Source organism: Vulpes lagopus, chromosome 3 (assembly GCF_018345385.1).
Source record: "Vulpes lagopus strain Blue_001 chromosome 3, ASM1834538v1, whole genome shotgun sequence".
Taxonomy (NCBI): Eukaryota; Metazoa; Chordata; class Mammalia; order Carnivora; family Canidae; genus Vulpes; species Vulpes lagopus.
The window spans coordinates 27,756,997-27,770,172 of NC_054826.1; the positions used below are offsets into that span (position 1 = coordinate 27,756,997).

General features: G+C 40.9%; 1 protein-coding gene across 1 annotated transcript; it reads right to left on the reverse strand.

Moving 5' to 3' along the window:
- Positions 1-1,094: 1,094 nt before the first annotated feature.
- ESM1 (endothelial cell specific molecule 1) lies at positions 1,095-10,555 on the reverse strand. The gene is made up of 3 exons (XM_041747000.1): positions 9,920-10,555; positions 6,217-6,369; positions 1,095-2,629 (listed from the first exon to the last, which is right to left on the reverse strand). The coding sequence occupies exons 1-3, from the start codon at positions 10,221-10,223 to the stop codon at positions 2,532-2,534; spliced, it is 555 nt and encodes a 184-aa protein (XP_041602934.1). The 5' UTR covers positions 10,224-10,555; the 3' UTR covers positions 1,095-2,531.
- Between the last annotated feature and the right edge of the window lie 2,621 nt (positions 10,556-13,176).

A 13,176-nucleotide genomic window follows, 5' to 3' on the forward strand; every position in this document is an offset into this window, starting at 1 on the left:
TCTAAAAATTTCTACTTTGAGTATGTTTTATAATGAACATAGTGCTTATGTGTTATGTATATAGTTTAAAATTGCATGCTCAAAAATATTGTAATCAAAAAGTGCAAAGTCCAAAAATTTTGGATTCTACTGCTATGAAGAATAGAGTCAGAAGGCTACAGAGCAATTTGGGATGGACAGGGACTAGCATTTGAGGTGAAAGGCACAAAAAGGTCCCAGTACTAGGAAACTGGTCAGCTAGAAAACATGTGTAAGAACAGATGAGCCCACCTTGGTTTGATTGTATTGCCCGTGGTCTGCAATGCTGCAGAGCAAGAGCAGAGGCAAGTCCTGCCCTGGCCTAGCTCTTATTCCACTGTACACCCTTCTCCAAAGGGACATTTGGACTGTGATCTGGGCTTCAGGCCAAGTAGGGGGACCTTTAAGTAACCTCACTCCCCGACAGAATGTCTTGAACTTCACTGCACACTGGTGAAAGTAAAGATTTTCAGTGCATTGTTTTTATTTAATAATAATAATAATATGAGTATCTTACATTAGTATAACTTTTTATCTCGTTCACATCCAGTTTCTCCCACTTTAAAAAAACGAAAAAGATTAACTCAGGCAAATTGATGTTTTTGCTAATACAGACCATTTTTTTTAGCATGTGTCAAATCACTTAAATGTTTTCCTAACTTGCCCATCATAAGGCTGAGTGAACCTACCTTCTTCTTAGACACAACACTCCAAACTGCAAAGCTGAATGGAATGCTACTCTATTCTTTTATAGGCACTGAAACTTTTATCTTTGCCTATTTCCTCTAAGGTTTAAGCATCTTCAAATACTAACAGAAGGATTCTTTTGTCTTTGCCTCTATAGAATGGTTTGATATATAGGGACCTACTTTTCAGCAAGCTGTAAGGCATGAGAAGACCAAAAATGTGGGGCAAAGAAATAAATATTCTAGCTTCATGTTTTGACAGAAAATGCTTATCTGTGGCAGCAAATTCGATTGAGAAGCTTAACTTCAATATGCATATGAGAATTCCTGTTCATTGGATGAATCTTTTAAATAACAATGATTTAACAAAGTCATGAATGGACTCAAAACAGCTGTCTTATTTTTTTATTGAACAATCATAAACTTTGCCTTTTAAAACAAATCCTAACAGCTTATTCAGCTTACATTCAAAGACCCTCCCACACACACACATTCATAAGTCTGTTGGCAAACTTTGAGAATAAAATATAGGTAAATAGTGAAATAATTCTTAAATAATCTTCACTCCAAATAAAATACTTCTGCAAATATTTCCTAACAAAATCTAATACAACAGTCCTGTTTGTGCTAAGATCCTCCCAAGTGTACTCATAATTCCACTTATCAACCAACCTTAAAGGAAAGAAAAATAAGAAAATGAACAATATTTTAAAGTTGATGTTTCCTACTGAAAATTGACTCTCTTCCAAACCTCCTAAAAACGTGTTTTCTACTTTAAATCTGAAACTCATCTAAGTCACTGCACTTACTATTAAATAAATTCCTTCTGTTGCTCATTTTCTGACATTTTATAAATCCATAATGACTATTTTTTCTAGATTTTTTCTTATGCTCGTTACTAGTAATATTACTACAATTATTAATAACAAATTTACCATACCTTGGGTGTTTGGAAACCTTGAAGAGTTACACCTTTATTCTACCTATTTTAAACAAACAGTATTTCGTTCATCTTCTCAAGAAAGTAATAAGTATGGGTATGGAGGATGATTCGTACTAACATAATTGTTACAAAATTATATAAATATTTACCTTCACAAGTCTTCCAAGGGGGCAAAATAATTCCTAGCTCTCTCAGTCTGAAGTGGCATTCTCTAAAACCATTTATGGGCGTGTACGTGCCCTCTGCTCCAGAATCATCCTTCAGGTACGGTAACCTAGGCGTGACTGGTAGCAGCTCTTTGAAACCTGCCTCGGTTCAAGGCTGCTACTCAACCTCCCACAAGCTTCAAACATCCCACTTCCTTCAGGGGTTGTTTTGTTTTGCCTTTTCCCAAAGTAAATAAAAAGCACAACTAAATTCTATTGATGCTACCACAAGGAAGACCTAAGTATCATACTCCCCCACCCTGCCCCCACCTTCTCTCACTCCTCACTCTCCCTCCATCCTGCATCCCAACATCAATGTACATCTGAGTCACAGACGCGTGAACCCACTCTGGTCTTCAGCTTTGGCTAGCTCTCTCTTTGGTTGATCTGCATCCATGTTAAGATGATCTAAATTGCATTTTCAGTTCTTCAGTATTACTATAAACACATATTTAACAAATCTATATGCATTCAAATATTTAACAAGTATCTAAAAGTGTTCAGTCATATGCATTTTATGGATTGTTAGTAGCCTACTTTTTTTTTCCTGGACCCACACACTTGGCCTTCCAATATCACATGTCCATATGCTATAATCTAGACAATTCCTAAAATGTTGGCTGTGTGTTGAATGATCATTAAAATAAGAGTCTTCTCTCAGAAATCCACCCCCCAGGATCAGCGAGGATTTAACCATTTCATTACAGGAGAACGGGCATTTTCTTTTACGAGTTCTTCTCTCACAGCATTGCCATCTCCAGATGCCATGTCATGCTCTGAAATTAGAAGGAATGCACATCATGTCCAGACGTTTATAACTTTAAGATGAAGAACAGTTTTATTTTTGTATTACAAGGGATTTACAATAAAATCTTTAATAGGCTCAAAGAGTCTGTGCTCACTGCATTCACCTACTCTGTCAGTTGGCACCTCCCGTCTAATCAGCACCCCCTGAATGATTTATTTTCATATATCTATCATCACCAGCCATTAGCTTATACATGCATTTGTCTTTTTTTCATGCAATGTCTCATACCACCACTAGAATATCATCTCCAAGAAGACAGGGGCTTTATTTTGTTCACGGCTACTACAGTGCCTGGAACATAGCAGGCACCTAATAAATACTTATGTAATTAGCAAATGTAAGAGTATCTCTCTAAGTAAGAATTTCATACAGTCTGTTATGGAAGAGGGATTAGCTTATTGTGTGGCTTCAGAAGGCAGATAGCAGATCAAAGGACAGCACTTTTATATGGATAGCTCTTGTTCTACATAAAAGTTTGTAATATTTAGAAGTTTCCAAAGTGAGATTTGTCTGCTTCTAAGAGTAGCGAGGTATGTTTACTTCAAAAGTGCACTTCCTAAAATGGAATGCTGTATGATTAGTGCAACCTGGCAAATGAAAGTGTGCAAAGAAATCAAATATTCCAGATACTTGATAGTAATCCCCACTCCCCTAAAAAAAGTCACTTGTAAATTCCCAGTCTTAGAAAATTGGAAACCTCACAGCACTAACAACAATAACAAGTGGAAATAGGAAGGCAGGAAGCCCACTTGCCAAGAATGCAGTAGCCAATAGGTAGAAAGCTAGAGAAGATAAGCTCTTGCAATCAGGGTATGGAAGGTACCTCCAGAGGTCCCTGTGTGGACAAACCTTGGAACCACTTACAAAGGATTTGTAAACAGATCTTCAGGGAGGAGATGTGAGGCCCATGGAAGGACTGAGCCTCCAAGGCCTCTCCTCTAAGTGGTGCCAAATGCACCCTGGCCAGTCCAAAGGAGGCAATGGACCACAAACTCAAATATCACATGTCCATATGCTATAACTTGAAGTGCAAAGAACCAGAAACAAACTGAGGAGCTCCTGGGCACCTCTCCATGAGGCCTTTAGGACAGTCTGCTCTCCAGCCTGAACCTGACTAAGGTTTACCAAGACTGCACTAGTAATTCTCTTTAGCTGCTCCTTTAACTAATGAAGCTAATATCTTAGGTCAGAAAATGCTTTCCCCATAAATTTCTACCAAGAATCTTGATACCTAATTTGGGTATAGAAATATCTTTTGTGTAACCCCTAATGTAACTTCCACCCAGTGAAATAACTGTGTCCAAGGCATCTATACAGTAGTCAAGATATCTGCAAAATCTGCATGCAATAACACAGGGTGGCAGGCTCAAGAGAAGGGGACTGCAATCAAGTTTAGTAGAAAAGAGGGTGTGGGGCTGGGTGTGCAGTCGGAGGGATGGGGGTTCCCTTCTTGAGGATTATTCCAAAGGAGCTCTCCCAGCCACCAAACGTTCATCCCAAACACCAAAAAAAATTCACAAGAGATTCAATTCTCTCTCAGTGGGAAAGGTTTAGATGCAACCATAAATGAATGGAGAGGAATGCAAAAGTTGTTCTTCAAAGTGCTTTGTAGAAAAAAAAAAGTACTTTGTAGCCTGTAGTTTTAAGAAAACAAAATAAGACATAGGAAGATGCAAGTGTTTGAGACAGCTAGCTGTACTAAGACAATAGGTTTCAAACCTGTACTGAAGTAATCAAATCATTCAAAAAATGTGCAGGTCTCGGAAAGTAGATTGATGGTTACCAGGAGTTGGGAGGAGAGAGATACGAGGAATGGGGGCAATTGCTTAATTGGGGTTTTATTTTGAGCTCATGAGAATGTTTTAGAACTGGACCAAAGTGGCAGCTATGCAGCATTGTTAATGTACTGTCACTGAATTCACTTCAAAATGGTCAATTTTATGTTATGTAAATTGCACCTCAATACAAAATATTTTTTAGGACTTAAAAATTTTTTTCCATTTTGCTTTCCTTTCTTTTAAAGATTTATTTATTTATATATTTATTTAAGAGAGAGCATGCACGAGAGAGAGAGGGAGAGAAAGATCTCATAGAGGAAGAGGGAGAAGCAGACTCCTTGCTGAGCAGGGAGCCTGACACGAGGCTGGATCTCAGGACCCTGAGATCATGACCTGAGCTGAAGGCAGACGCTTGACTGACTTAGCCACCCAGGTGCCCCTTCTATATTGGTTTTCAAGGACTGTAGGACAAGTCATAAGTATTTAAAGTATTAATGATAATCTCATTTTCCAGATCAAATATTCAGAAAGATATATACCTAATATAAAGGGGGAGTTTATTTTAAATTAATGTTTAAGGGCATAGACACACTTCAATATAATAATTCACTTAAAAGTATAGTATTTCCTCTTTCTTTTAATGTACTTAATTATAACCATGTGTAAGAAGGAGCTAAAGCTGGGTAATAAATACATTTGCCAAATATTTCAAATCTTAGTTAACTTGAAGTGCAAAGAACCAGAAACAAAAACTAAATAAAATGAACTTGGATTGTCAACTATTTATATCTGGGGGGGTGGGGGGGATTGCATAGTTTGTTGATGCTAGCAGTTACTATGGCTACATTTTGTTTTAAATGAGTTACTTTCAATTTAGTGAAGTTTTGCTGTACTGGTTATATCTACAAGATAACCAAATATGTCCACAGCACCATCTTATATGCCGTATTTCTCACATTTTAACAACCTGAGTAAGAAATACACATGCATGAACAAGCATCATGTGACTATTACTACAACTTCATTCAAAGGCTTAGAGATAATTCCCAAATTTAATCACAGATACTGTCTCTTATCCTCTCCAAAACCCATAAAAATACATGCTTGGAAATATTCCATTTAAATACTTCCATTTTGTTAAAAAAAAAGAAGAAAAAATGTTCTATATTTTCTCTCTTGGCTCTTAACCCTCATCTGATAAATTCCTGAGTGTGTTTTTTTCTGTATGAAGCTGAGAAAGAAGTAGCTTTGTCTAGAATGTATATAAAACAGATCACTGAAGAATTTGAAGGACTTTGTATATATTGGTTATTTTATTATATTTTTTTGGTAATCAACCATATTTATTCTCCATATAACTGGATAAACTTTATGGAAAAATGTATAATCCCCCAAATCATTAATGAAATCTTAAAGATAAAACAAAATTGTAACAGAACCAAACTCAACCACCACCCCTTTCTCCTGAATAAAGAACAAAATCAAACGAGTGCTTTCTTCTCATCATCTGTGTTTCTTAAATTACTCAAACTGAAAATAAGATTATTTTTCCAGTGTTTATATAGAAATCAATTTTTTTTTTTTGCTAAAAGGTTTTATTTATTTGAGAAAGACAGAGTGCAAGCATGAACAGGGGGAGGGTTCGAGGGAGAGGGAGAGGGAGAAGCAGGCTCCCCCACAGAGCAGGGAGTCTGATGGGAGCTCAGTTATGATCTGAGCCACAGCCAGATGCTTAACTGACTAAGCCACCCAGGCACCCTCCGAAATCAATTCTTACCTGTGTGAGAAACAAATCTCCTGTTGGAAGCCTTGGCTACTGAATACTGGAAGAAGGGAAATTTCAGACACTTGCCGGTCACTCTGTCACATATGCCCGACTGACAGTTACAGGTCTCCTTGCAGTCCATCCCGAAGGTGCCGTAAGGGCAGTCTGAGGACAAAGAGGGGGGTTTAGAGGGGGAGCTGCTCCCTGGGCCCCAGCCCCCTGCCACACAGACCCTGTGCACACAGCCTCCAGATCTCCACAAGTCTCATGAATCCTGACTGTCAAATAAAATCCAATTCTTAAACAAATGAACAAAAAGACAAAACCAAACCAAAACAAAAAAACCCTGAGCTTTGAAAGTTGGAATTTCCAGCCACAAATGTGAAATCACACACTGAGACTAGATAATGGACACCTCCACTGTCGTGTCCTGCTGTGAAGCTTAGTGGAAGACAGCTACACATAACCAATATCCTTGAACCAGCCTTACTTCTGTTCCCTTTCTGCTTACCAAAACAGAGGTTCTCGTAATTTCCTTAACACTGTTCCTATGACAGCCCGGTGGGGTGGGCAGTGGAACACACACATACATGCATCAGCTCCTCCAAGAATTTAAAGAATGTGATGCGATCTGTGGATCCACTGCCTTCAGAAACGATGTGAACATTTTAGATATACAGACAAGGGGCTGGGCGGGCTGTCATGCCAGCTCTCCGGAAGTGACCAGTCCTCACTCTGCTCCAGCTCTTATCAACTACCTTCTCTGTTGAAATGGTCGCACAATTTACCTAACTCCCCTGGATTTTAAGAGGATTTATTAGTAAAACCTTCTGCAAATCTAAGATGCAACATTCTAAGGAGAACATGAGCACAGAATTTACCTGTATACCTCCCCCAATTCTGAGCTTCAGTATGTTCAAGTGAACAAACCCATTTATTACAAACGCAGGGTCTTTATTTTATTTAAAGATTTTATTTATTTATTCAGAGAGAGAGAGAGGCAGAGACACAGGCAGAGAGAGAAGCAGACTCCATGCAGGGAGCCCAATGTGGGACTCGATCCCAGGCCTCCAGGATCACACCCCAGGCTGCAGGCGGCGCTAAACCGCTGCGCCACCGGGGCTGCCCTGCAGGGTCTTTATGACATAAACAGCATCTCAATAGGTGACCCAGTCTTTTTTTTTTTTTTTTTTTTGACCACCCAGCTTTTAACAATCAAGTGGAATGGATGTAGAACATTTATTCTCTTGGCATGAGAATATTCTCATAAGTGTACAATCATACCTAGGGGAAGAAACAAGTAGTGAAGCAGCTGAGCCTTTAGTAATCTAATATTCCATGGAATGATCAAGGTAGACATTAATGAAACTTATTTTTGGAGGAGATTTAGGATGATGCTTCCTGGCATTCTTCAGATTGCCGAGGAGCCTGGGTTTAAACACTGGCCTCTCTGCTGGGAAGAACAGTTCTTTTTAAGAAATCTTAAAAAGCCCCTTGCAGAAAAGCACACAGGATTAGGGTTTGACTGTGTCTCTAGTGATATCAAAGGCTAAAACTTTAGCCAAATTCTCAGTTATACTTGTGTTGCACACACACACACACGCACACACACACACACACACACACCCGCGTATTGAATATGCTGGCCAGATAGCAGGTGTTCAGTAAATATGTGTTGGCTGGCTGATTGTTAGCTTGGCAGCATAATGCCAAATGTCTGAATATTTAGAAAACATCTGGATGTGCCGCTAAAGTATACAGTTTTCCTGGGCATGTTCAGTGAAAAAGCAGGAGGAGGGAGTTTGCCTACAGCAAAACTCTGTGTAGAGTTACTGAGGTTCACACAAGGTCACTATTTCCAGCAGAGAGAAAAATGTTTGAAACGAGACTCATTTGCAATGTGAATCATGCCAAAAAGAACAATCTTAAATACATTTTAAAAAATCTATCTCATTAACAGCTACTTCAGTCATTCAGTAGAACGTTAGACTGCAAAAGATCCCAGATGCTTTGCAACATTTCTTTACCCATATGTGACAGTGCATTTACAATCACATTTATTTATTTTTTATTTTTATTTTTTTACAATCACACTTACAGAGGTGATTCTTATGCCAAGAGAAAAAGCGATGCATTGCATATCCTTGCTATATCATAAGTATGGTTCTATTAACCACTTCCTCTCTAATTTCCTTATGCGAAATCCTGTGATTTTGCAGAAAATACAGCTCCTATCCAGCTTAAATGTTTGTGAATGTTCACCAAAAATAAAAAGCTTCCTCACTATTCTGCCTTTTGTTGGTTACAAACAAAAATAAACTGAGCAAAAAATAAGATTCTCCTAGTAGTCCCAGCATGTATTTCCTAATCCTTAGCATATGCTGTGGATTAAAAGGTAAATTGGCTTATAAAATATTTGTCTAAAAGGTAGGCGAATTCATGAGACTGGCTCCGTGGTGGATGATCATCACTCATAAAAGCATACAATACAAATTAAATACAGAAAATCTAAGAATGAAATAAGAAAGAAAATACAAGAAATAAATTTCCCAGTCCCATCTTAAAAACTTCTTTGTATTAAGAAACTGATGAATGGGGCCAAATAGCCTAAGTGTTTCATCTTGATAATGGCTTTTAATGATGACACCAGGAAGTATCCCCATAGAGAATATCTCAAAATCACCATCCTTTGGATTCTAAACCTTTTAAACTACAGTCACTAAGTTTGAAATAAATTCTACAAATGTTTTAACTCTACATGGTTTAGCTATAATTTCAGCCTAATGACGTTTTTCTTCAAGTCTGGAAACTCTCATTCTTCACAGACTTCCAAATTTTTAATCTTTCTTTGCTGTTATTTTTACTTGTCTTAAACCATCTGCTATTCTTCTAGATGACCGAACACCTTTATAAAGTGGCATGGGGTTTGTTTTATACTTCGGGGTACCTTCTTTCAAGAAGGTGAATCATTCTGTTAGATGGCTTAAGCCCATTCTACTGCACAAAGCGCATTAGTGTTCATCAGAAATAGTTGATTTTGAGAGATGCCCTCCAACGCTGGGACCCTTTCAGGATCAAAGAATCACTAAGCCTCTGGCTAGAGGCCGCTAGAGGTTATCTAGTGCAGACCTCTGTAATCACTGTGTTGCAGGAGAGAGAGCACCTAAACGATGCAAACCAATTACTTGTCAAGTTCCTAAAGTTTTCCAGAAAGGGAGGTAACACAATTTTTCATTGCAATGCTTTTTTTCTTTTTAAAGATTTTATTTATTTATTCATGATAGCCATAGAGAGAGAGAGAGAGAGGCAGAGACACAGGCAGAGGGAGGAGCAGGCTCCATGCAGGGAGCCCGACGCGGGACTCGATCTCAGGACTCCAGGATCACGCCCCGGGCCGAAGGCAGCGCTAAACCGCTGAGCCACCCGGGGATCCCCTGCGATGCTTTTCTTAGAATCTCCTACCCTCATGGAGGGAAACGCCCTCCTGCTTTCTATGCTTTCCTGCACCAGGGGTCAGTGCTGCTTGCAGAGTGCTCCTCCTTTCTCTCCCGGTGACACCGCCTGTGCCGGGCCTTGTCCCTAAGCCACCTGCATCTTCCCTCTTGTCCTTGCCAGCGAAGCCTCTGCACCTCCCACGCTGGCTGGCAGCCCTCAGGTGTGCCCCCCCCACCCCCCATTCCCGGGGCCGGGGTAGAGGCAAGGGGTCACCCTTTACCTTTGCAGATTCCGAACTCGTCACCAAAGTCATCCTCCTCACTGTAGAACTGACACCTGAGCCCCGGGCCGCACTTGACGCCGTCCATGGCCGACACGGTGCGGTAGCAGGTCTCGCCGGGCCCCGCGGCGCACACGCGGCAGCAGCCGCAGTCGTCCAGCACCGTCCTCTTGCAGCGCAGGCTGCTCTTGCACCCGGCGCTGTCGCAGCGCTCGGGACAGTCCACCGCATACCTGGCGCTCCAGGCCGCCGCCAGGTGCGCGGGGACCAGGAGCGTGGCCAGCAGCAGCAAGAGGCTCTTCATGTCTCCCCCGGGCTCTGGCTCGGCTTCCCGCGGGCGGCGTGGTCCTTGCAGGCGGGAAGCAGCTGTCCAAAGTGGTAGCTGAGCCTCTGCCTACACGTTTATGAGTTTTATACACTGGGTTGCCCGCATGCTTCCCCGTCATCAATTTCCTCAACCCAGCAGCAATGCTGTCCTCTTGCCAGGCGCTCTTGTTTTAGTTTATGAAATCCAGGATGAAGGCTGGATTAACACGCCGCTGCCATCCAGGAATTGAAAAGCCCAAGCTGATGTCATCTGTTATGTTTAGATGGTTGTTTTGCATGAGCACTGAAAAACTCGCTCACATCCGTCTCAAGGGCTCAAGGACGTCTGCGAAGGGGGAATAAAGAAGGTTGCATACCGTCCTTCAGGACAGGAATTGTTCTGACACCGGCATATCACTTGGGCTGTGGCTTTGTCTCGGAGCCTCTGTAGTGGGGAGGAAAATGATATCGACGTGAATCATCAGGCCGAAAGAAGCTCCTTTAAACAAAATAAATAAACATTTGGTATTTCCCCCTCAATAAATAGCTATGAGATCATTTGGAAGAAGAAAGGGTTATATTGTGCCTTTTCAATACTTAGAAGAAGGAAAATATTTTGAAAGAGATTTTTTTTTAAAGACCCCTCTCTTCCTTCCTCCCACCCCTCCCCTCAGACGTTATCTCTAAAACAATTCATAGCACATATAGCTAAGTTTATCGTGGATGGAGCTGTACTTCTAATAAGACGTGGAACGGCCCCTGAGAATTTTCTTTAAACTCAATAACAAAACCCACGGAAGAGGTAAGATGCTGCTGGCACCGTTTCTGCGTTACTGGGTTCTGGAAAAACTTATCAGACTTCTTCTGACCCAAAACTCCCTGGGGAGAGGGCTCATCCATCACCGAGTGTGCCTGTCCAATGACTGAGCCCCTTCAGAGCTCTTCCCCTCGCTCCTGGCATCTATCAGAGCCCTCACTAGAAACCGCCAAACAAGGCAGCCAGCCCAAGGAAACAAGTGAGCCAGCAGGGAAATCGGAACGTGGCCCAGAGAGGCAAGTCACTGGGAAGGGAAAACATTACCCATCAGGAAACAGGGTCTTCAAGCTATGGAGGGTCACAGGGCCTAGGTCCCACTGGGAAAGACAGAGCAGTCCTCTTGCAATATCAGCTGGAACAGCGCCTCATGAAGCAAGGATGGAGGGGGGCAGAAAGAGCAAGGTGAAAGAGGAGAGAGCAGAGCTCTTACATCAGCTGCGTGTTGCACCCCCAGCTTGTCAAAATTGACATAAACCCACTGTGGTCTAGCAACTACTCAACCAATGAAGCTGATGGCTGGCTCTTGGTCTGTCACAAATGAGCTATGGGCAAGCCATAGGACTTCATTCAGCCTCACCGTCCGCTTTTGAGAATTGACAGTGTTAGGCTAGTTGATCTCTGAAATTCTTACCCCCACCAGAAGATGAGGCTGAGGCCATTGGGTAGGACTTGATGATCAGCCTTCAAAAGTGCAATTGTAGAAAATGGAAGGAACAGAATCTGGAATGCAGGGAATTGAGGGGGTGGAAATCAAGGCACGAATCTTCCACTTTCCAAAATTGTCCATGCAATCCAATTTGAAATAGTCTATCTGCACCTTCCCAGAAGCAAACACACACTTAGCAAATGCACACTCATTTTATTGTGTTCAATAGTGGGTAACATCTGCTGGGTGCACAGTATGTGCCAATCACCATTTGGAAGCATATTACATGTACTGATTCACTTGCTCCTTACCACAACCTCATTAAGTAGGACTATCATCCTGCTCATCCTATGAATGAGGAAACTGAGTCAGAATGAACTCGGGCCCCCATAAGGTCAGGGCTGAAACTTGAACCAAGTAAGTCTAAAGTCAAACCCACATGTTCCATTGCTTATTATAACACAGTGGTGCTTCCCTGGCTAATGGTTCTGATGGCCTACTTTACAATTTAGGCTGGAAAAGGTTACTGCACACCACATTCTGAGAAAGGAGTGGCTAACTGGAATAATGGCTAATTATAATATCTATTATAGAAATAATATCTATTATAGAAATTTTACTGTGTGCAGAGCACTTTATATGTATTACTATATTTAATTTTTAAAACAACTTCAAAAGGTAGGTACTATTCTTATCCCCACTTTAGAGGTGAGAAGTCAGAGGTTTTGAAGGGTTAAGTAACTTGTCCAAGGAAACAAAATTAGCAGATGGTGAAGCAAGGACACAAACCCTGAAACAGATTGCTTCTAGAGACTGGAGTAAGGATCAAACGTATACAGGTACCAATCCAGTGGCCCAAGTAGGTAAAGTGATAAGATACATCAGATATAAATGGGAACGAGCAGAGTTGTTCGCCTTAGAGCACATGCCTCCACGAAGGGAAGAGGCTACTCCTTAGAAGTGGCTGGCTGCTGTCATGCAGGAATATGAGCCCACTGGGTCGAGTCTTCTATTTTTTTTTAAAGAGAAGGTAAAATCCGGACTTTTAAGTGTAATACTCTAATTTTTAAATGTTGGCCATTATTTCATTCAAATTATAAAATGTTACGTGCACCCTTATTTCTCATATGCAGGATCCAGTCTGTGCATTACTTTAGTCTTGCTATAAATTTTGGATTCTGACAGTGCTGGATTTGAATCTCTGCTCTGCCACTTACTCAGAAACTTAGTTTAACATTTCTAAACCTCCATTTTTGTCGTTGTGTATGGTTGGACAAATACCCTTTTTATAGGGCCATTGTGAAGATTGATAAAAAGGGATGGACAGTGTCTAATATAGTATGCATTCACTAAATGATGGCTATTCTTCATTTTTAAAATATTGTCATCATAGAGTTGGCAGTGAATAAAGAAAAACAAAGCATAAGAACATTCTCATCTTTTATAGGAATTTAAGGAAGAAACAATAAAGGCCTTGCAGATGTCAAC